The 22287-nt window shown below is 36.7% G+C and overlaps 1 protein-coding gene across 7 annotated transcripts in view; it reads right to left on the minus strand.

The window, feature by feature from the left end:
- P4HA1 (prolyl 4-hydroxylase subunit alpha 1) overlaps positions 1-22287 on the minus strand; it is a 74410-nt gene that overhangs the window by 51773 nt on the left and 350 nt on the right. For all 7 annotated transcript variants that reach the window (XM_056799497.1, XM_056799503.1, XM_056799514.1 and 4 more), the window contains exons 2-4: positions 4270-4380; positions 2489-2585; positions 521-672 (exon numbers count right to left, since the gene is read on the minus strand). In XM_056799497.1, the coding sequence (XP_056655475.1) occupies positions 521-672; positions 2489-2585; positions 4270-4357 (337 nt within the window). In that variant the 5' untranslated portion in view covers positions 4358-4380. The remainder of the gene's footprint in view (positions 1-520; positions 673-2488; positions 2586-4269; positions 4381-22287) is intronic.

Raw genomic sequence — 22287 nt, forward strand, 5'->3', positions numbered from 1 at the left:
GCAAGCCAGCTGAATCCAGAATAAGATAGCAAAGGGACCATCAGGGGAAAGCACATCTAAAAGAAGAAAGCCTATGTTTCTGCCAGCTCACATGCAAAATTGGGATTAAATAAATCCTTTAACTTGTAACTTTTCCCCTTTCATTTGATTCGTGATGTATTCAAATTCCCCAATATAATTTCCTACACTGCTTCTTAAGTAACAAAACAAAACTAAGAAGCATTATGTGTGTTTTTTCTGAGAGTTAAGCAAAGGAGAAACAAACCAACTAATAATCCATCTTGCAATCAAAACTAGAGGGACAAAAACCCAGATCAAGGACAGTGGCAGTGAGAACGTGGCACCAGTTGGGCCAGCCAAGGCTTGGGGCTTTATGGCAAAAACAAGTGAGATCCCAGATAAAGCGTACCTGGTTGATATTCCAGTTACTGTACAAAATATTCTCTGTGCTCAGGGTTAAATGTATCATTAGCTGCAGCATCCACCATAGGATGGGATCTCAAAGCTTCTTCAGACTTACCATCTGACATGTCCTTAAGGACAAGATTCTCCAGTTCACCCCACTCGGTATTCAGCCGTTTCATTAGCTTGAATGCATTTACAGGGTGCCCCAGGAACCCTTCTGGGTCCTTTGTTGCTGTGCTGGTTAGCTGATCTAACTTTTCTGCCCATCTATACATATAAAACAAATAAATGGAATATGCATATATTAAGAGGAAAATCTTTTTTAAACATACAAATGATAAAGTTCTCTATTTTTTGACATCAGGGTTCTGAGGCTGTATTTATATTCACAAAATGTCCCCCACACTCACACACACAAAAAAACAATTTAATGGTTTTAATCACCCAAAACATAGTTGTGGATGGTCTCTCCTGACTTGCCTGTGTGCCCAACTTTGAGAATGAGCTGTCTGACTATTTTGATCCTTAGTTATATTCCATATACAGGTTCAAAGTGATTTTGCACCTTCTATTTTCTCAGAAAGTTTATCTGAATGGATCCACATAAATATATCTAAAAATAAAGTTTGTGGCTTGTCTTTTAGCTCAAGAAGTTTACTTTGTAACTCAAGTAGTTATGTTGAAATTGTGTTTGTTTGATTTATCAAACAAAGGTACCTAGAAGAACTTTGTAAAAGATGACCCAGTCACTTCGAATTTGAGCTGTATGATAGGTTATACATATAGTTTACTTTCTGAATTGCCCATTTATTTCAGATGGCATGTTTTGAGGGTCAAGGAAGTTCTATCTGATTGCTTTCTGTGTCTTGTGTACAATGAAATTGGCAAAATTACTGATAACAGAAATAATGATGAATTGAATAAAAAGGATTTTCTAACCACCCATTCAGTAGAAATTAAAATACATGGTATCCTGGATTTGTTGCATCAAAATTCTGCTAAAACATAACTAGAAGGATAATTAAAACCTAATTTTTAAAACCAATTTTTAATAACATGCTATGCTTAATCCTTAACACCTGGTATTTATTTTAAGCTACAAACATTTGAACATTCATCTTAGAGTAGTTGAGATTAAAGTGAAAATTCTCAGGATAGCATTAACTTATAAGTAAGTCAAGTTATAAATAAGTCTATATTTGAGAAATAACAATAATAACAGTAATAATTTTATCCAATTATGAAAAAATAGTTATTTTATCCACCCAGGCAATTGTCTGCAGTATACTAAATATAAAAGAATAATGGCAGAATAGCATCTTTTTTCATGACCATTTCTATCTTCTGAATTCCATTTTAAAAATAAGAATAAGATTAATAATAATAATCCACAGAATGGTACTGTGGATACAAAATTAGTCTTAGAGTCACGAAGATCTAGGTTTACAGACTACTAGCCAAATGACTGTGGGCGTGTTATTTAACATCTCAGTGTCCTTGCATGAAGAAAATACTCCCTCGAGTTCTCCTTACCAAGGAAATCACAGGTCTAGACCAGAATAAAAAAAAAATCTTTACATAATCTCATCTAAGTGTCAGAACCATTGGAAGATAAGTACTTGTTATTCCCATTTTACAGATGAAAAAATGAAGTTTCAGAAGTCAAGTCAACTTGCTGTTACTATTGAAAGTGGGGTTCAAATCTAAATCTTGACTTGAAGTCTACCATGCTAACTGCTAAACTTAGCTATATTTTGATGATATTTATTAGTCTATCTCTGCCCAAGTGGCTGGGCTACCCTATCTTTCATCTCCCTCCTGACGATCCAATCCAAAACACCCAGTGAAGCCCTGCCCCAATTCTTCCTGCTAGCTTCATCCTTGTCTTCATTTGTTGTTCCTCAGTGCCCCCCACCCCTTGCCAGGCCTTGCTCCAGGCCCAGGTAGGGCTTTATCCCTTCAGGACCAGCCAGGAGGCTTTCCTTTCCAAAGGAACATTTGTGGCCCAAGTACCCTTGTTGCCTTCCTCATGCACTGTAGTGGCAGTCTCCACCAATGCTCATTTATGAAAGCCTCCACTTACTTTTTTACTTGCTCCAGCTTCTTCTCCTCTGCTTTAATATAATCTTTCAGGGACGTTACCAGGTCTTTCTCAGTGTGGATTAGATCTGTCATATGACCTAAACAAGAGAAATTTTAAGAGGGATATTATCAATTTTCTCTATTCTTTAAATGTTGAAAGGTGAAACACAAGGAGAATTCTATTATAAAATTTAGCTGGAAAAGAGTAGAGAATTGGAAAGAATCTTGTTTTACCAGATGTTTAGCTGGTAAACAAAGATATGTAGCCAAAAATTTTCTTGAACATGTGTTCAACTTCTAATTTTTAAGCTACTCAATTTTTCAAGCTCCAGTTGTGTTAGCAAATTGTCTTTTCAGCTGGAAATTTTAAAGAGAAAAACACATACACACATTCATTTCCCAGAATCAAAAACTTCAAACTTAAAAAAAAATACTTTATTTAGGGTTGAATTTTTTAATCAAAAAGAGAGTACACTTGTAGTACATCACAAATTGAGATTTGCTCAAGAAATTTTCACATTGGATGATGATGATAAATAAACATAAAAAACATTAGACATTAAAAAAACAAACATTAAAAAAACATTTAAAAAATAAACATTAAAAAAAAACATTTTAAAAATCTGAGGTTTCCAGAGTATTTTCTTCCTAGTAACTAACTTTGCTTGACTGCTGGTCTTCTCATTAGGACGGGCTGTATTTCTCCATTATTTTTATCTCAATTATTATGATTAGGGGGTCATTGACTATACTTACTGGTTACAAATGAGATCGTATGTGTAAAGCACTTTGTACAGTGCCTGGCAAATGGTAAGGGTAGATAGGTGGCTCGGTTGATTGAAAACCAGGGCTAGAGACTGGAGGTCCTGGGTTTAAGTCTGGCCACAGATACTTTCAAATTATATGACTCTGGGCAGGTCACAATCTCCATTGCCTAGTCTTTACTGCTTTTCTGCCTTGGAACCAATACTCTGTATGGAATTCTAAGATGGAAGGTAAGAGTTTAAATAAACAAATGGATGAATAAATAAATTCTTGCTCTCTTTATTCCTTATTGAAAGGAAGAGGGTTTTTTTTTTCTTTTTAGGGGAAAAGGTGGAGGGAATGGGCAGAAGAATAGCACAGCAAAAAAAGAATTGGAGGAGGGGGGGTGCTGCTAGGTGACAATGGATAGAAAGATAGGTCTAGAGATGGGAGGTTCTGGGCTCAAGTCATTTGCCCCAGTTGCATAGCCCTACCATTCTTCTGCCCTGGAACCAATACTTAGTATTAATTCTAAGATTGAAGGTAAGGATTTTTTAAAAAATGAGCAAGCACACAAAACAGAAGGTTCAAAATTATAGAGACAAAGAGCAGCTTTGGAACTAATGTGCTTAATGTAATCTGTGCTTTAAAATTTTTTTTAAAGATATATCTAATGGAGGTTCATAATTTTCCTTCACAGTCCTCTGTTTTTCCTTACATATGGAAATGCTCATGGTTTGATGATATTTCTCTAATTCAGAATAACAAAAAAATTAAAATTGTACTTTAAAAAGATTCCATTTTTTAAACGATTAAGAAGGACACAGATATCTTTGCTTTCCAAGTTAAAGTTTGTTATATGGTTATGCACTTCTGGCTATAACTCACTTAATCAGCTCAAAACAATTTTTTTAGTATTAGAAGGAACTTTTTATATGGGAAGGAAAGTACCAAATTAGTGCTGTGATCTGGGAGGAAAGCAGTGAGTGACAAAAATACTAAATGAATTTGTTTACAAAGAAAAACAGCAGTTCTTACCAATTGAAGTGAAGAAGTCAGTATGGGCCAAAGAGTGGTGAAGCAAAAGTCCTACGATTAATATGCACCGAAACATTCTAGAAGGCATAATTTTGTAGAATTTCACAAGACCTAGAAAAAGACATATTACAATTACTGCTCTAACTTTCTGAAGAACTGCTTTTATTAGTGAATGAAATCCCTAAATGTTGATGTCATATATTTAATTTTAATTCCTTTCTAGAATGACAGTGACAGTCAGAAACTAGTTCCAACTTGTTTCTCAATGAAGATGTTTTTAATAGGCATTTTACATTGCTGAAAGGGATCATTTCTATATATATATATAGACCAAATATTCAAATATCTTTTCTTTATAGCAACAACTTAAATGAACAGCAATGCCGATTATTTTGAACAGAATCAGAATTTCAGAGTTGGAAGGAATATTAGTGATAATAGTCTAAACTACACTTGAAAATAACTACCTCTATTAACATAATTCACAAGAGTTAAGTGTGGGGTACAGAACACTGGGCCTGGAATCAGAAAGACTTGAGTTCAAATCTAACTTTATATTCTTCCTAGGTCTATGATGTCATAGTCACTTAACCCCAATCTCAGTTTCTTCAACTGTAAAATGAACATAGAACCCACTTCTCAGGGTTGTTGTGAGGACTGAAGGATATAATATTTATAAAATACTTAGCACAGTTCCTGTCGCATAGTAGTTAATAAATGCATATTCCTTTCCTTCTTTCATCTTACTTGTCCTTAAAGACACATATATAGATGAACAAGGTATTTGAGGAGGTCTAGTACCTCTGGTGTGAGGGCTTGGCAAGCCCTTTTCAGGGCTGTTTTTCTGCTTTGATGTCCATCTGCAATCCAGCTCTCAACTATGACTCCAAGAAACTATAATGTGCACAGTGGCCACACCCTGGTAAAACCATCTCCATAAACAGCCTAAACCAGGCTGAGGGTAACCAGCAGGCCCCAAACCCAAAGATAAGTTAGGAAGCTGTCTACTCCAGGCATGGGAAGACTTCCTGGGAGGAAGGGGTGAGTGAGAACAATTTGTTCCAGTGGCAATACAAAGCAGGAGCGATGGAGTGCTTAGAGCTTGGTCAGACACTGAAGACACCAAGGTCATCCACCACCATCTCTAGTCATCACCAACCCTCTTGACTTTGTCTTGCCAGTGGACTTTAATGCCTGGAAGACAGTGAGACTGATGGCTTTGTGCAACTCTGTCTCACTTAAATCCAATTTATGCATGAGTTAAAAGACATCACCAGTGATGTCAATTTGGTCTTCAATAAGAAAGGGCAATGACCAACCCACCAACCTTAAAGGTATCTACTGGAGGGGAACTCACCCTCTCCTAGATAACACATTCTACTTTTAGAAAAATTCTACTAAGAATCAAACCTAAAATCACCTCTTTGTACCCTCACCCAATCCTCTTAATTGTCCTTTGGAAGCCACATGACAGTCTTTCAGATACCTGAAATCAGTACTTTTGTCACCTTGAGAATTTTCCTCAACAAACAAGTTCCAATATCCCCATGTTCCTTTAAGTAATCCTCTTAAGGCATAAATTTGAGGCCTTTCATTCACCATTTGGATAGCTCTCCTCCAGACATTGTCCAGTTCTACATATATCCAAAAACAGTGTGTCCAGAACTAATAATCTTACAGAGTGGTCTTTCCAGGGTTGGGCACAGCATGACAGTCACCTCATTACTCAATAATGTACCTCTTTTAGATGATGTTATTTTTCTTGGCTTATACACCACACTCCCAACAGATTGAGTTTGTGTACTAAAACCCCCAAATTTTTCTGAAGTCATATCTAGTCACATGCCCTTCAAATCCAATCAATTAATAAGCATTTATCAAGAGTTTGCCAAGTGGCAAGCATTGTGCTTGTTCTTAGGAAGCTATTGGGTTTTAAACCCAAGTACAACTATAGAAGAGTGGGCAAAACTCTGGACTTGGAGTTGAGAATTGAAGGTAGCTTCAAGCCCTTTATACTGTGGCAGTCCAATTCCTTCATTTGTTTTTCCCTTATCTTTTTCTGTACATAGAGTACCCTGACATCAGGAGTCGATGGTTGGCACTCAAGTTGGCAGAACTACTAGGTACATCTGATTTAGAGCTAGGAGGGACTTTAGAGAGCATTTAGTTCAATCCCCTTTTCACACAATCAGGAAACAGAGGCTTAGAGGAGAAGCAACTGGTCAAAAGATCACACAGGAAGTAAGGAGTGATGGCATGATCCCAAATCTAGGTTCTATTACACTAGATATTTTTAAATAGATGGGTTTTTTTACATCACCTGGATTTCCTCCTCTATCCCTCTCCCTCCCATTATAATCATCCATTTTTAAAAAAAGAATGGATTTTTAAGACAAAAGGAAAAGGAGAAAGAAAAAAATTCTACAAAATCTATCAATATATCAAAACTTATTTTATATGCAATGTATGCCAGACATTTTAATGGAAAACACATTGTTGTGTCTCAGAAAACTATTTTTACCTAGATCAGTGTAAATAATGTCACCATACATCATCTTTGGAGATAATACATAAAGATAAATCCAATTAGTAAATCATTAGTAAGTACTTGTGTAGGATACAATGAAGGAAAAAGTTACAAAAACCCTATCCTCAAGGAACTTACAGTTTATAAAGGAAAATAAAATGTAATCAGAAAATTCAATACAAAATATGGTGGAGGAGGAGGAGAGACAATAACAACTATGGGGATCTAGAATATTGTAGGAGGTTGAGTTACTTCTTTTTTTTATTTTTTTTTTAAAACCCTTACCTTCTGTCTTGGAGTCAATACTGTGTATTGGCTCCAAGGCAGAAGAGTGGTAAGGGATAGGCAATGGGGGTCAAGTGACTTGCCCAGGGTCACACGGCTGGGAAGTGTCTGAGGCCACATTTGAACCTAGGACCTCCCGTCTCTAGGGCTGGTTCTCAATCCACTGAGCTACCCAGCTGCCCCCTTGAGTTACTTCTTAAAGGAGACAGGTATTCCTTTTCTTAACAGATAGGACAATGAGCAAGTCAGAGAATAAGTCACTTTATGCCTCGGGTTACTCATCTGAAAACATGGAACTTGCTGGCCTCTAAGGTCCATACCAGCTCTAAATCCTATGACCCTATGGTTCTCAGAGGCAGAGTGGGAGAGTAGCATTCCAAGAATGAAGAGATGGAATTTTATATAAAAGGAATAACAACTTAGGCCAATCTGGCTAAAACATGCAGTGCAAGAAGGGTAGGGTATGTAAGCAGAAGCAAAGAGAGAAAAGAAAGAACCAAGATAGAACAGCTATATAGTTCCTCAATGCACAGAGCACTTGGCCTAGAGTCAGGAAGATATGAGTTCAAATGCAGCCTCAGACAGTATCTGTATGATCCATAGCATGACCCTCTCTGCCTCAGTTTCTTCATCTGTAAAATGGGGATGATAATAGCACCTACCTTCCTAGACTGTTGTGAGGATCAAATGAGATAATAACTGTAAAGCACTTAGCACAGTGACTGGTGCACAATAAGTGCTATATAAATATCAGCTATTATTAGAGCACTGTCATATGGGTAGAGAAAACAACCAAGAGAGTTGTCAAATGCTGGAGAGGTCAGGAAGGAAGTGGCCTGAGAAAAGTCAACTTGGACTTGTGCAATTAAGAAATCTTAAGTAATCTTGGAAATGATTGTTTCTTCAGGGTGCTGGGGTCAGAAGCAAGTAGGAGGTGAAGAAGCAGAGATAACATGTAGATATCTTTTATCTTATTTCTTATCATAGCATAGAGGTGGCCTAGGAGTTCCTAAAGAGACTAAGCCAGAATAACAAAATCTATGTCAGATCTCCATTAAGCTAGAAAATGTAAGAATATGGGCCCTCAAACCTAACTACTCTCTAAGAGCCAGTCTAGCTAGTTTGTCACTTATGATCAGAAAATGCAACTCAAGAAAGTATCTAGAAAGGTAACCCAGGGATTCCAATTTACTCAAGCAAGAATCCATACAGTGAAGTCATGTCTTTAAGAATAACAGAAAGGAATACCCTTGTCAGAAGGCCAGGGAATAGGGAAATACAGTGTCCCACCAAAGCATCACATTTTAAGAAGAATGATCGGAGCAGGACCACTCCAAGAGCAGAAGGCCTCTGGTTCATGCCATAGTTGAAAGAACTGGAAATGTTTGACTGGAAAAAGAGAAGACTTTAAGGAAATAAGACAGCTATAAAGAGGGACTACTCCCTAGAGGGCAGAACTAAGAGCAATCAATGAGTACAAGTGGTAAAGAGGAAAAGAAAAACTTCTAAGAATTAGAGCTTTCTGAAAGTGGAAGGAGCTCCTTTGCAGGTAGCATGTGCAAAAGCCTGAAGCCATTTGTTGGGTCTGGCATAGAAAGGATTCCCTTTTATGAATGGCTCATACTTTTTGGCCCTAAATTCCACCCTGACTCTTGAAATTCCATTATTTGTAAACTTTTTAAGAAACAAAAAAGTATATGATTCAATAGTGAGTCAAAGCCCAGAGCCATTTATCTCTCCAAAGTTAAGGCATCATCTGTATCACAAAACAAACAAGAGACTTCTCCTGCTCCTGCTCTCAACAAACCAAAAGGTTAGGACAAATAAAATTTGAAAAGTTATTGCAAATAAATGGTACTGAATTAGAATTTTTTTGCAGGAAAAAAAAACCTGCCCTTGTTCCTTCTCACAAAGTTTATGACTTACCTCTGCACAAAGTGACTTTTGTATCTCTCTCCAGCAGTACTTAAAACTCTTTCTCTTTTACAACTACCTAACTCTACGAAGAAACCCTCTCTCATTGCAAAAGAATTTTAAACATTTGCATTGGGTTTTTCATAGGATCAAAGGATTTTAAAGGCCCAGAAAAGTTACATTTTTAGTACATATTTAAAGTAGTTTAAATATAAGATTTAAATAAATAATCTATTCATTAGAAATAATGTCATATAATCTATAAATATAAGAGTAACTTAGGGTATAGTATAGTATAGAGTAGTATAACATATACTACTAAAGTATATAGAATAGTAAATTATGTGAACAAAAACTTCCAGGCTATTTTTTGCACTATTTAAAATTAAAATAGTAACTACCAAACACATTTGCAGTGGTAGACATATTAAAAATGTTCAATTCTATTCTCACAGGGCATAGATTTCCATAATCATAGAAAAGACTTGAAATAGAGAATATCTCTAGTTCAGAATCTCCTTTTGTAGAGGAAGGAAACTGAACCCCCAAAATCATACATTCCAAGTTTGGAGAACTACCACAAGATCTAAGTATCCTTTCTACTGAAACAGGACAGCTTCATTACAACAAATAAAATTGGGCTAGTTCAGTGGTTAGAGTCATGCCTGGGCATGGGAGGAAATGTGTTCAAATTTGGCCTTAGACACCTCCTGGCTGTTTGACCCTGGACAAGTCACTTTACCCCAAATGCCTAACCCCTACCACTTGTCTACCTCGTAATTGATACTTAATATTAATTCTAAGACAGAAGATAAGGGTTTAAAGAAACAACAAATGAAATCATCTATGAATATGAAATCAGAGAAAATATGTGCCAACTATTATCATTCAAAAAAATGATTCTCAAACAAAATCAACCTCATGGCACAATGGAAAGAATTCTGGATTTGGAGTTGAGGACCTAGATTAAAATCCTGCCTCTGCCATTGGCTACCCAATGTGATGTTTGCTGGATTCCTTTAAACTCTCTTGGCTTCAGATTCCTTGTTTGTGAAATGACAGGATTCAACTAGGCTACTTCGAAAATATCTTCTACCTCAAAATCGATAATCTTTTGCATCATAATTAAATATTCAAAAAAGATTCAAGTCTCCAGCCATGTGTATACTGCGCACTTCCAAAAACACAAAAGAGAGAAATAAAAACTGTTCTGCTGGCTGTGTGACAACAGCGCCTCTTTGGGAAAAGCTTCTAGAACATACCAGATGAACAGACTTCCTCTCCTGGGATCCTGCCAAAGTACAAGGCTTCTCAAGTCTTGGACTGACTAAGGAGTCGAGAATTTTCTTGGTATTATTCAAATAGGACTTCTTCAATTATTTGCTTTTAATTTAATAATATTTATAAGGGAATATTTTTCCTTCTAATAGAAATCTAATCATAAAAACTTAGTTTTCATTTAGGAAAGAGTTTTTTATATTCTAGATATGAGAATATAATTTATTCACTTTCATCTTTTCTTTTTATTGCTCTTATGTTATTTTTATTGATATCTTTTGTCTTCATATCACATGCTTTGCCCAATATATCTCTAACCACTCCTTTCTCCTACCCACCAGACATTTCTGCATAACAAAGATGAAAAACATGAAAGAAAAAAATGTCAGCCAAACTAGCCATCTACTACCAAACACAGCAATATTAACATATTCATTTGCCCCCACCTCTCTAATAAAGGAAAGGAAGACATCTTTCTCAGCTATTCAAGGCCCATTTTACGTGGTCATTTTATTCCCACAACATTCAATTTCATTTTATTATTCTTTCCATGCCCACAATTGTGATTGCTGAATTTATCATTTTCCTGATTCTACATACTTAGCTCTGATCAGTTCATAAATATTCCTAGGTTTTTCTGATTTCTTCATATTTGTTGTTTCTTATGGCACTGTATTCACATAGCAAAATCTGTTTAGTCATTTCCCAATCAATAGGCACCCCCTTCCATTTCCAAACATTTGTAAACAATACTTTCCAAGTATTCAAACAAAAAGTGCTGCTTTGAATATTTTAGTATATATGGGACCTTTCCCTCTTTTTCCTCTCTGGTACATATGACTAGAAGTAATCTCTAGGTCAAAGGCTATGGGTATTAAAATTTTTTTCTCGGTATAATTTCAAATTGCTTTCCAGAATATTTGAACCAATTCCACCAACAGTCTATCTTTGCATAGTCCCTCTGACATCAACTATTGCTACATTTTGCCATTTTTGCCAATTTGCTAGATTTAAGGTGAAATCTCAGAGTTGTTTTGCATTTCATTCAGATTTAGGACAAACTTGAAGTAAACAGTTTGTAATTATTTTATTGAGAATTTTTCGTTCAGTTTTTTTTTTTACCATTTATTCATTGGGGGACAGCTTTGAGTCACAGATTTATATATTAATTTCTTATATATAAGCTAGCAGATCCTTCTCAAATGTATTAATTCCTCATATATATTTAACACCAGTTGCAAAGATTTTCAAATTGGCAGTTTTCCTTATTCTAGCTGCATTGAATTTATGCAAAACTTTTCAATAAATGAAATTATCTAATTTGTAATCTCTTCTATCCCTTCAGATAAGTGTTCTCCTCCAGCCATAGTTGTGAGATAAGATAAGCATTTAGTAGTTACGCAAGGTTTACAAGTTTTCTGCCCTCTCTGATCCACATGTAAAATTCTGAGCAAATTTTTAGCCTGTAAAACACATAGACAATGAACTTATTTCAAGTGGTATTCTCCTTCAATATTCAAAATGCCTAAGAGATTATCTCACTTATTAAGTTATGGTTCACTGACCAGCAAAATCCATTATCTTTGCCCTGTTGCCTGTTTAAAGCACCTGATTTCAAACCCCAACTGACATTTCACTAGCTTGGGCAAGCAGCTCATCTTTGAAATGAGGATGAAACTCACTGTGCATTGGGTTACAGTGGTCAGTGCCAGAGGTGAGGCCAGGGAGCCCTGATATGGATTCATATTCTGTTCTGACACATGCTGCTGTGGCTTTGGGTCTCAAGTTCTTCATTGATAAAATGGGCACAATACTACCATAAGAACCTACCACAAAGAATTGTGAAGCCCAGAGGATATAAAATGCTTTACAAACTCTAAAATATGTAAAATTTTATAACAATAATAATGCACATTTCTTCCCCCAAAGGATCACTATGGTGAAAGGGTTTCTAAACCTTAAAGTTGTTCTATCAATGCAAACTTATTAGAACCACCACCTACAGCCCTTCACTTCTCTTTGTCCTCATTCTACTAATGATCTTATGTCAGGTAATGTCATAAAATCTGAAAACCAAGCGCTCCCAGAAGATCCTTAAGAGGTCTGGCCAGTTGTAGTACAAATACTTTCTGTTCTGTATCATCACTGAACTATTAAAATAGAACTGAAACGGGCTTTTCTATTAAAATGAAAAATAATGGACATGTCTCACAGACCACATCCCCAACAATGTGAAGTAATTCAAAAGGAAAAAACAGCAATATTGGAATGTATGTTATGACAGAACAAATACTACTGAGATTGTAAGGGTTTAAATAGTAGCAAAGACTGCAAGGGAAGATCAATAGTATTTTCTTTCATCTTAGGTAAGTTTACGTGGAAAAGGACTTTTAATGCCAATATAAAGTTTCACTACCATACGTATTCCAGGAAAGTGCTGCTCCAACTGTTCAACAGGATCAATAAAGCCTGTGCATGGATTTCAAAACAGTCCTACTATACTGTAAATATTTACAACTTTGAATTATCAGGATTCATTGAATTAATAGTACAAGCTATTCATTGAATTACTAGAACACAAAATTTGGTAAATAACTATTCTATTAGTCTATTTTAAAAACAAATTTCTTGCAAGAAAAAATTTCTAAACAATTCTAAATCATCTCCCACAGAAATGTCTTCCAAAAAAAGAGTAAATATGAATTACCCAGTATAATTAACATTGACAGTTATTAATCTTTTTTGTTCCACCAAAAATCCATCAAATGTATTGTGGCCTGAATTATAAATTATAATCTATAGCTTCAAGATTATTCTCTCTCAGGCACCTCATATACTACCAATGCTCATCCTATAGACAACTACTAATAAACTTGGTCTTCCTCATATCTTTCTGCTTATCTTCAATTGTAGGCTGCTTCTGATACCTGTATTTAGCCTTTAATTCTGAGGCTTCCCAACAATTATTTGTAAATGCAGATTGGTCAAGACATCACAGAGTAGGGTTTGGGAATCCCAGCAGTTCCAATAGGCTATTTCTTAAAGGCTCTCCAAAACCTTTGTCTTTACCCTTCAAAAAGTTTCAGTGACTACCACAATGGAAACTGAAAGAACAACTGAAAATGATTGTTGTAAAATTACAAAGAACTAGCTTAGCTTCCAGGAAGAGATGGCTACTTTCTTTCTCCCATCCAACTCCTTCAAAGAGGTGGGGAGAGAGGTCCACAGACATGGAACATTACATATATTTGCCAGATTCCCTCCCCACAATGTACTGATTGGTTTTGCTGGGAGGAATTTCTCTTCATCTCCTTTATTTAAAAAAAAATTTTTTTTGTCAAATGGGAGAGAGAGAAGAGGCAAAAGAGGATAGTGAGATGATACTAAAACAAAAGACAGCAATAAAAATTATTTAAATTTTAAAAACTAAATAAAATTTTTTAAATTGAAATAAAATAAAATTCTAAAGAGAGTAAATGTTTCCAAACACCCTTGCCACCCTAAACCTTGTAGAAAAACCCTGACTTTAACTTATATCTAAAAAGTTATTACATCTTAGCCAAATTAATTGCACACATTGTAGTTTTATTCTCCCTCCAACTTAGCCCTACATCACAATAAAATGCTTTTTCAATGCTGTTTTAAAATATTTCAACTTCTCAAGTAACTAAAGGTCTAACAAATGTTTAGTTTTAGCCAACAAAAAAAGAATTAAGAAGTTATTTTAACCCATTTAAGAAAGAACTCAAGATGAAATTTGAGTTCAAATTTAAAAGAGGAGAACTGTTTGTACTCAGTGTTTAAAATCTGCTTTAGGAATGAGGAGGTCAGGTTCCACCAACCCAAGCAGGATTTCCAAATAAAATGAAGAATAGAGAAGAAATTTTAGAAAGAAGAAACTGATTCTATTTATTCACTACTATAACAGAAAACTGCATTAACAGAAGGCTACAGCTGCACATCTCACATTTAAGAGATTTAACATATTTCACAATCTTGGGAAGAAAATGTCCCTTGATTTTTCTATATAACATAGGATTTCTCCCTCTTCCTCCACTCCCTAGTTTGTTAAGATTCATTAAAAGTTTGCCAACAATTCCTATGGGTTTTTTTTTTTAAAGGAACAGCAAAAGTAGACCCAGAAAAAAAAAATCCATTCATAAAAAGGTCTAGACACAAACAATTAAAAGTAATATTGTTTCAGGATAAAATAGCTACCAATAAACACTTTAGGGTAACAGTATAGGATAAAATGATACTTTGTAGTAGATGCTTTGTTTTTAGAAACCAAAATTGGTAGGAAGAGTTTGCTAAATTAGAAAGCACAATTTTATTTTACTCTGGGCTATTGGGCAAAGATGAAGAAAGAAAAGTCAGTTTGGGGAATGAGGAGCAGGAAGACAGAAGCCTTAAACTAGGCCTTGAAGACTGTGGAGAATTGGAAAGGGGATAGGTAAGGGCAATACAGAGGAGATTAGAAGTTCGTTTAGTTCACATTTGTGTGCCACTTGGTCAATTTAAAATGTATTATACATGCATTGTCTATTTAATCTTCACAAAGGCTCTCAGGCAAATTAATCCAAGTATTTTCCTGTCTTATAAGGAAACTATATCAGAGAAATCAAGTGAGTTCTGCAAGGCCACACAGCACAACCAAGACAAGAACACAGGGCTACTGACGCCAAATCTACTTTCTTTCTATTGTTACATTCTAGCTCCTGAAAAGAGCATTGTTCAGTAAGGAAGAGAGGCTGCTATCTGGATTGGGAAGGTAGTGTGAATTTTTCTCCAGTGTATATTCTGACATGTTCCAATGAATTTATTTCTTGATACTAACAGTTTTCCAGTAACCTAAAATAGCTTTCTATATTCAACAAAATCTCTGACCTTATGCCCAAGGATAGCCATATCAAAATTAGCTTTTATCCAAGATAAGAGGCATTATAAAGAGTGGATAAGCACCTGTTCTAAAGAGTCTATAAGGAGGTTCAAATCCCACTTCTGACAACACCTCTAGCTCTGGCTTCACTTTCCAATTAGTTCAACCTTATACTGTCATCTGCATTGAATTCTTGCCCCCTTGCCCTAATTCAGCTTATCTTTTTCTTTAAAAAATTTTTTTCACAAACATGTTATTTCTCCCTTTCACCCATCTCTACCAAATAAAAGCAAACTTTCACAAAAATATATTATAGTGAAACAAATTCCCATACTGGATATGTCCAAAAATGTACACTTCACTAGGCGATTTATGTGCATCACCTTTGTCATAAGGTGAGCAATAAGTTTCATCTTCACTTCACTCAACTCATGACAGCTTATCATTTGTTGAATTGGCTAAGGTCCTAAAATCTTTCAAAGTTGTTTTTCTTTACAATGTTGTATAAACTGTCCTAGAGGTAGGTAGGTGGCACGGTGGATATGAGATCATAGATTCAAATCTAATCTCAAACACTTCCTAGCTATGTGATCCTAGGCAAGTCATTTAACTCCAATTGCCTATTCTTTATTGCTCTTCTGTCTTGGAACCAATACTTAAAATCAATTCTAAGACAGAAAGTAAGGGTTTAAAAAAAATCCAATTAGTTTATAAATCTTAGATGTCAGAAAAATTTGCTACTAAGAATTTTCCAAGTTATCTCTTCCCATCAAATTTTAGCTGCATTAGTTTTGTTTGTACAAAAGTTTCTTATTTATATAGTGAAAATTGTCCATTTTATCTTCTGTGATCTTCTCTGTCCCTTATTTGGTGATGAACTGTTCTTGGATCAACAGATATGAAAGGCAATTTAGCTTTTTCCTTTTCTGATATCTGATCCTGGATTACTTGATTCTACTTGACTGCTGCTAAATAGCACTAATGAAAGTCACATAACCATGCTAAATCCACTAAACTAGTCATTTAATCTTACCTGGGCTGTTACTACTGCCTATCTGCCCTGCTCTCTCATTTGTTTTTGTATTCCCCAGAGTCTATTCCAGCTAAGTATTGAAGTAAATAGAGTGCTGAACCTGGTCTCAGAAAGACCTGAGACCAAATTCAATCTTAGATACTTTCTAGTTGTGTGACTCTAGGCAAGTCATTTAACCTATCTGCTTCAGTTTCCTTAACTGTAAATTGAGGAGAATAAAAGCACCTGGCTTCACAGAGTTGTGAGGAACAAATAAGAGAATATTTGAAAAGTTCTTAGCATGCTGGCACATAGTAGACACTGCTTATTCCCTTCCTCCTCTATTCCAACCTCTCTTCTCTCCTCAAACTAAATGTATGACATTCTTCTCAGTAGAGGATACTTTTTGGAAAATAAGATTGAGGACATTTATTACAAACTCTTGATTCTCCCTAACTTACATCCCTTTCTCTTCTCTGGGAACTTGACCCTTTATTCATTCTCATTCTTACTCTGTCTGTCTCTGTCTCTCTCTCTCATTTTCAATCACCACTTATTCCATCAGTTTCTCCCCGAGAATCTATAAACATGCCTAGATCTCTCCTATCCTTAAAAACCTTCTATGTTCTATCTCCCCTCCTAGGGAAACTGTATACCTTTGTGGCCTCCACTTTCCCTTCTCCCACTAGCTTCTCAGACTCTTGTAATCTGACCTTGGACCCCACATTTTAACTAAAACTCTCCAAGTTCACCAATGATCTCTTTACTGATAAGCCAACAATCTTTTCCCAATCATCCTTTGGGACCACTCTGCATCATTTAATACTGTTGACCATCCATTCTGGATACTCTCTCTCCCCTTGACTCCTAGTTCTTGTCTGACTGGTCTTTCTCAGGCTCCTTCACTGGATCATCATAGCTGTCCCACTCCTTTTCTATACCTATATTCTAGCACTATACTAAATCCTCTTTTTTCCCCTCTCTGTACTCTTTGGGTGATTTCACCAGCTTCCTTGAATCCAATTACCATTTCAATACAGTTAACTCGCAAATATACCTATCCAGTCCTTATTTTTTCTCCTCAGCTCCAAGTCACCAACTGGCTGCTAGCCACATCAGCACATCCCATAGGTTATCTCAGACATGTTACATTCAACATGCCTGAGACAAAAACTCACCTCTCTTCCTAACATCCTTATTTCTGTTGAGGACACCATCATTCTTTACTTAAGTTCATAACTACAAGTCATGCTCAGCTCTTCACTCTCACTCATCTATTATACCCCATCAGGAGCCAAGTCTTATCAATTCTACTCCTATAAGATGGCACCTCTCCTATCTACCTCCTTCTCATCCTATTTCAAGCCCTTATCACTTCTCACCTGAACTATTGCAACAGACTTGTTTCCCTGCATCTAATTTCTACCCTCTCCAATATATACAACTATTTCTAAAACACAGGTCTAGTCATGTCCCTTCCTTACTCAAGAAGCTTTAATGGCTTCCTATTGGCTCTAGGATAAGCTAGAAACTCCTCTGTCGTTTAAAGCTCTTTATAACTCAGTTCCAGATTATCTTTTCAGAGTACATGTGTGTGCCTTATCATGGAGCATCCCATCATGCACCCACTAAATGACCTAATGTTCCTCATATATGATATTCCCTATCCCACCTTCCAGGCTTTCCCAATTGCCTAGAAACCTCTCCATCCAACTCCTCCTCTTTTTTTTTAACCCCTTACCTTCTGTCTTGGAACCAATATTAGTTCCAAGACAGGAGAGTGGTAAGGGCTAGGCAATGGTGGTTAAGTGACTTGTCCAGGGTCTCACAGCTGGGAAGTATCTGAGGCCAGATTTGAACCTAGGACCTCCAGTCTCTAGGCCTGGCTCTAAATCCACTGAGCTACCCAACTGCCCCTGCAATTCCTTCTCTTGAAACTCCAAAATTCCCTTCCAAGTAAGTTCCAATGTCATTTTCTACAAAAGGTTCTTCCTGTTTCCCAGGCATTAGAACTCTTCCCTACTGGTCTGACTTTATCTATGGACATTTTCTTCCTTCTCTTCCCTTCAAGTAGAAATGTAAGTAACTTGAGGGGAGGGAAGGAAGTTTTCTTTTCTAGGGCTAGGCATAGTACCAGGCACCCAGCAGATATATAATAAATGTTTGCTGGACTAAGTTAAATTTTTATATAAAGGAATCTCACAAGGAAGGGACTTAGGAAATGTTAATAACGCCCATTAAAGGAACTGGAAATATTTGGCCTAGGAAATAGAAGCCTTGCAGCAAAGGTTCTTAATTGAGGTGTGACCTAGTCTAAGGACACTGATGGAAGTGAAGATATACTGTCTGAGGAAATGAAGACTTAGAGAATCATGTTAGCTAGAGGGCTGAACTAAGAGCAATGAAATGAAGTTTCAGAGAGACAACTTTAAATTTGAGATAAGGAAAATCTTCCTAACCATTAGTGATATCCACTGTACTCAGTGTACACTGAGAGCTGTACTCATGTTTACTGGGTTCATAATCACCAGTGACACTGGATAATCCCTTTTCTGGGAATGCATAGATGGAATTCTTGTTCAGATATAAGTTGGATGAGATTGCTTTTTAAGTCTCTTCCAATTGAGACTGTCATTTTCTAAGTATCAGTTAATATTGTCTATTGAGTCCTAAACAGGCTACAAATAGGTATTGGTCAGCCAATTGCCCAATTCAATTTTCAAGAAAAGAAAATTTTGTGATGCACAGAAATTCCAAAGGCATATCCTAATATTTTCTAAGTGTTATATCCTCCAAGTATCTATTTCAATAATAGAACTATATTTCTAGACTAATGAATAATTAACTGAATTTTTAAAAAGTAAAATCAGCCTCTCACTTCACACAAATCAAATGCTTGAAAGCTGTTAATCTCCCTGTCTCAAGTCTTTCCATACTACAATCCATCCTCTACTCAGCCACCAAAGCGACCTTCCTAAAGAGTAGATTTGATCATCTTATCCTCTACCCTCCCTCCCCTAATAAACTACAATAGGTCCCTATCACTTCCAGGATCAAATATAAAAACCCTATTTGGATTTAAAAACCCTTTATAACCTACCACCTTCCCAGTCTTCTTAGATTTTACTAATGGCATTGCCTTCCTACCTATTCTTTACTAGAGAAAATCCATCTCCTTATAAACTCCATAAATTTTCACTAGCTGTACTCATGTCTGGAATCGTATCCCTCCTCATCTGTCTCCCAATTTCCTTGATTTCCTTCAAGTCTTAAGTTAAAATCCAACCTCTCACAAGAATTTTTTTCTGTCCCCCTTGATTCTAGTTTCTTCCAGATGAGATTACAATCTATCAACCCAGTATGGTTGTCCTTCATACTGGAAGAGGACCAAAATGGCATCACTATGTTGGGGTCAATGTACAGAGTGTCCAACTGTAGCTGATTAGACCAATATGAGCTTGGAAGGCTCTACCTTGGGTTGGGTATAAATACCCTTATGAACATCTTGGATGGACATGTCTTTAAATTTGTATATCTCACATTTCTTCTGAACTACTGCAATTGTGTTTCGCTCATAGAATACAGCACTTTCATTAATGTAGGCATGCCATACCATGCCTAGAGACCTGTATATCTTGTACATAAATAGTTGTTTGCATACTGTCTCTGAAATTTCTATTTTTGTCCTTTTTTTAATCCCCAGTGCTTAGCACAGTACCTGGCACATAGTGAGCATTTAATATTTGTTGACTAAGCATCTGTTGCTTAGATAACAGAATTGGAATAAAATAACAGGTTTTAATTTAATTCTCCTATGAAAGATCCATATCTTTCCATTATTAAAAATTAATTTGAAAGTAAAATAATTTTTTCTGCTCCAACTTTCTTGATATTATTTTTGCAATAATCTGAAATTTTGAAATTGATTTTCACAATTTTCTCCTATTTCTATATCACAGACTAGTCATTGCAATAATCTTCTTACCAAAAAAAATAGCTTGGGGGCAATTAGGTGGCTCAGAGAGCTAGGTCTAGAGCTAGGAGGTCCTGGGTTCAAATTTGACCTCAGATATATCCTAGTTGCATGACCCTGGGCAAGTCACTTGACCCCATTTGCCTAGCCCTTACTGCTCTTCTGCCTTGGAGTTGATGATACTTAATACTGATTCTAAGATAAAAGATAGGGTTTTTTGGGGTTTTTTTAAGTCTTGGATTTTAGTACTTCAAGGATGTAACTCAGTTCAAAGGCCAACTGGATAAAAACTGTTCAATTTAAGAAGTCTTTATCTACTTCCAATCTCAAATTTAAAGCAGGCATTTGCCTTCAGTGACGTATAATGTCTACAGAACAGAATACAAAGCACACAGAAGTACAAGCTCTTGGCAAACCCAAACTGATAATATCCTTTCAAAAGTGTATAATCTGTATTTCTGAGATTGAAAATGTTATTCATCTTTAAATAAAATTCATATTTATGGATATATGCCTGAAAATTCATAAGAAGCATTAATCTAGACATTTAAATTTTTTAACCTCTTATTCAAATCTTTCCATTTTTTTGAATGAAGTATATGGTAAATTAAAGTGTTTTTTTAATCCCATTTTGCCTTTAGAAATCTAAAGCTTGAAAATCCCTCCAAAAAGTTTTAACTACTACCATTCTTGCCTGGTAAGAGATATTCCACATTCGAATCCTCTCATTAAGGGTAAATACAAGAGAAATAAGCGATTTTCTAGAACCTTATGAAGTGAGTAAAAAAAAAGGTTGCTGAAAGAATGCGGTGCTGCCACGTATTTCCCTTCCCCCCACTTATTCCTCCTCCAAGAAACAGAGCTCAAACAAGAAACAGTTAAGTTAAAGCGCAGGATCTTTGGCTTCTCACATCAATTCCAAGAGTTGACTCTCCATTTAACAACCCATTCTTTAAAAAAGAAGAGGACAAACTTGGAATGATCTCGAGTCTAACCTAAATGTGCTGCTGAATTTTTTTAAATTGTATTTTGTTACCAGATTTCTTTGAAATACGAACTGCTGCAGCCATCTATCCCATAAAAGTGAATTATTCAGGGACTTTGTAATTTAGGAGGATTATAGCATCTCATATTAATTACTTTACACACATACACAAAGCGTTTTAAGTCACATTATCCACTCTAGGTACTATCCCAAACAAAGGCTGAACTTAACAGATGAAATCTTTAAAATAGACACAACACTCCATGCTACCCGCAGTCTTAACAAAACTTATTGCAAACCGAACTCGCTTCAGAGAAGATGACTAAGAAGAAGGAAGGAAATTTTAAAAAGAGGAAGATTTCCTCTGGCTAGCTTGTGTCAACTTGTGGCTATTTCCTTTGCGTGCACGAAGTCCCGAAACCTCGGGCCCTGAACTTAAACTACACGGCTGAGATTTTCGCTACATTCCTCTGAACACAGTAGAAGAGTTCGAGGCCGGACTTTTCTGGGCACGTCTATTTCCAGAGACCTGATACCAGATGAAGAGACCAAAGAGAGCCTATCTTGGGGCAGGACCCGCAGCTTGGGGGGGGGGGGGGGGGGAAGGGAGGGAGGGAGGAGGGAGATTCAGAACTTTCAGTCAGCCTTGCTCCGTCGCCTCATGCTAGCCATCTGCTTGGCAGGCCAAGAAATCCACGCCCTGTTCCCTCTACCTCCCCCCTTCCGTTCTCCCACCCATGCCCTGGTAAGGGACACTCCAAGGGAGAGGGGAGGACAGGTATGGAAGAGGCGTCAGGCAAAAGGTCTGGGGCAATAGCCCGGAAAGAAAATTCAAGAAGGTGGGTCCAGATCCCTAAAGAATTCGGGCTGCTCCACTGCTCAAATGGAGGGGGGAACTGTAGGGGAGGGACCAAACTGTGAAGGGGGGGGGGCATTCAGCTCTTAGGCGACGCATGGGCAGAGGGAGGGAAAGAAGGAAAAAGTAAATGATGAGGGTATAGAGGGAAGAGAAAAGTGAGGATGGGGTGGAAGGAAAGGAAGAAAAGGGAACAAGGGAAGCCCTTGGAAGCTGATGGGGTTCCAGGAGGGTGCAATCCTCCCGAACGGATGAGGATGGAGGAACAACTAGGTATGGTGATAAACAGAAGAGCGATCCCCCCCACCC

The sequence above is a fragment of the Monodelphis domestica genome, chromosome 1, assembly GCF_027887165.1.
Source record: "Monodelphis domestica isolate mMonDom1 chromosome 1, mMonDom1.pri, whole genome shotgun sequence".
Lineage (NCBI taxonomy): Eukaryota > Metazoa > Chordata > Mammalia > Didelphimorphia > Didelphidae > Monodelphis > Monodelphis domestica.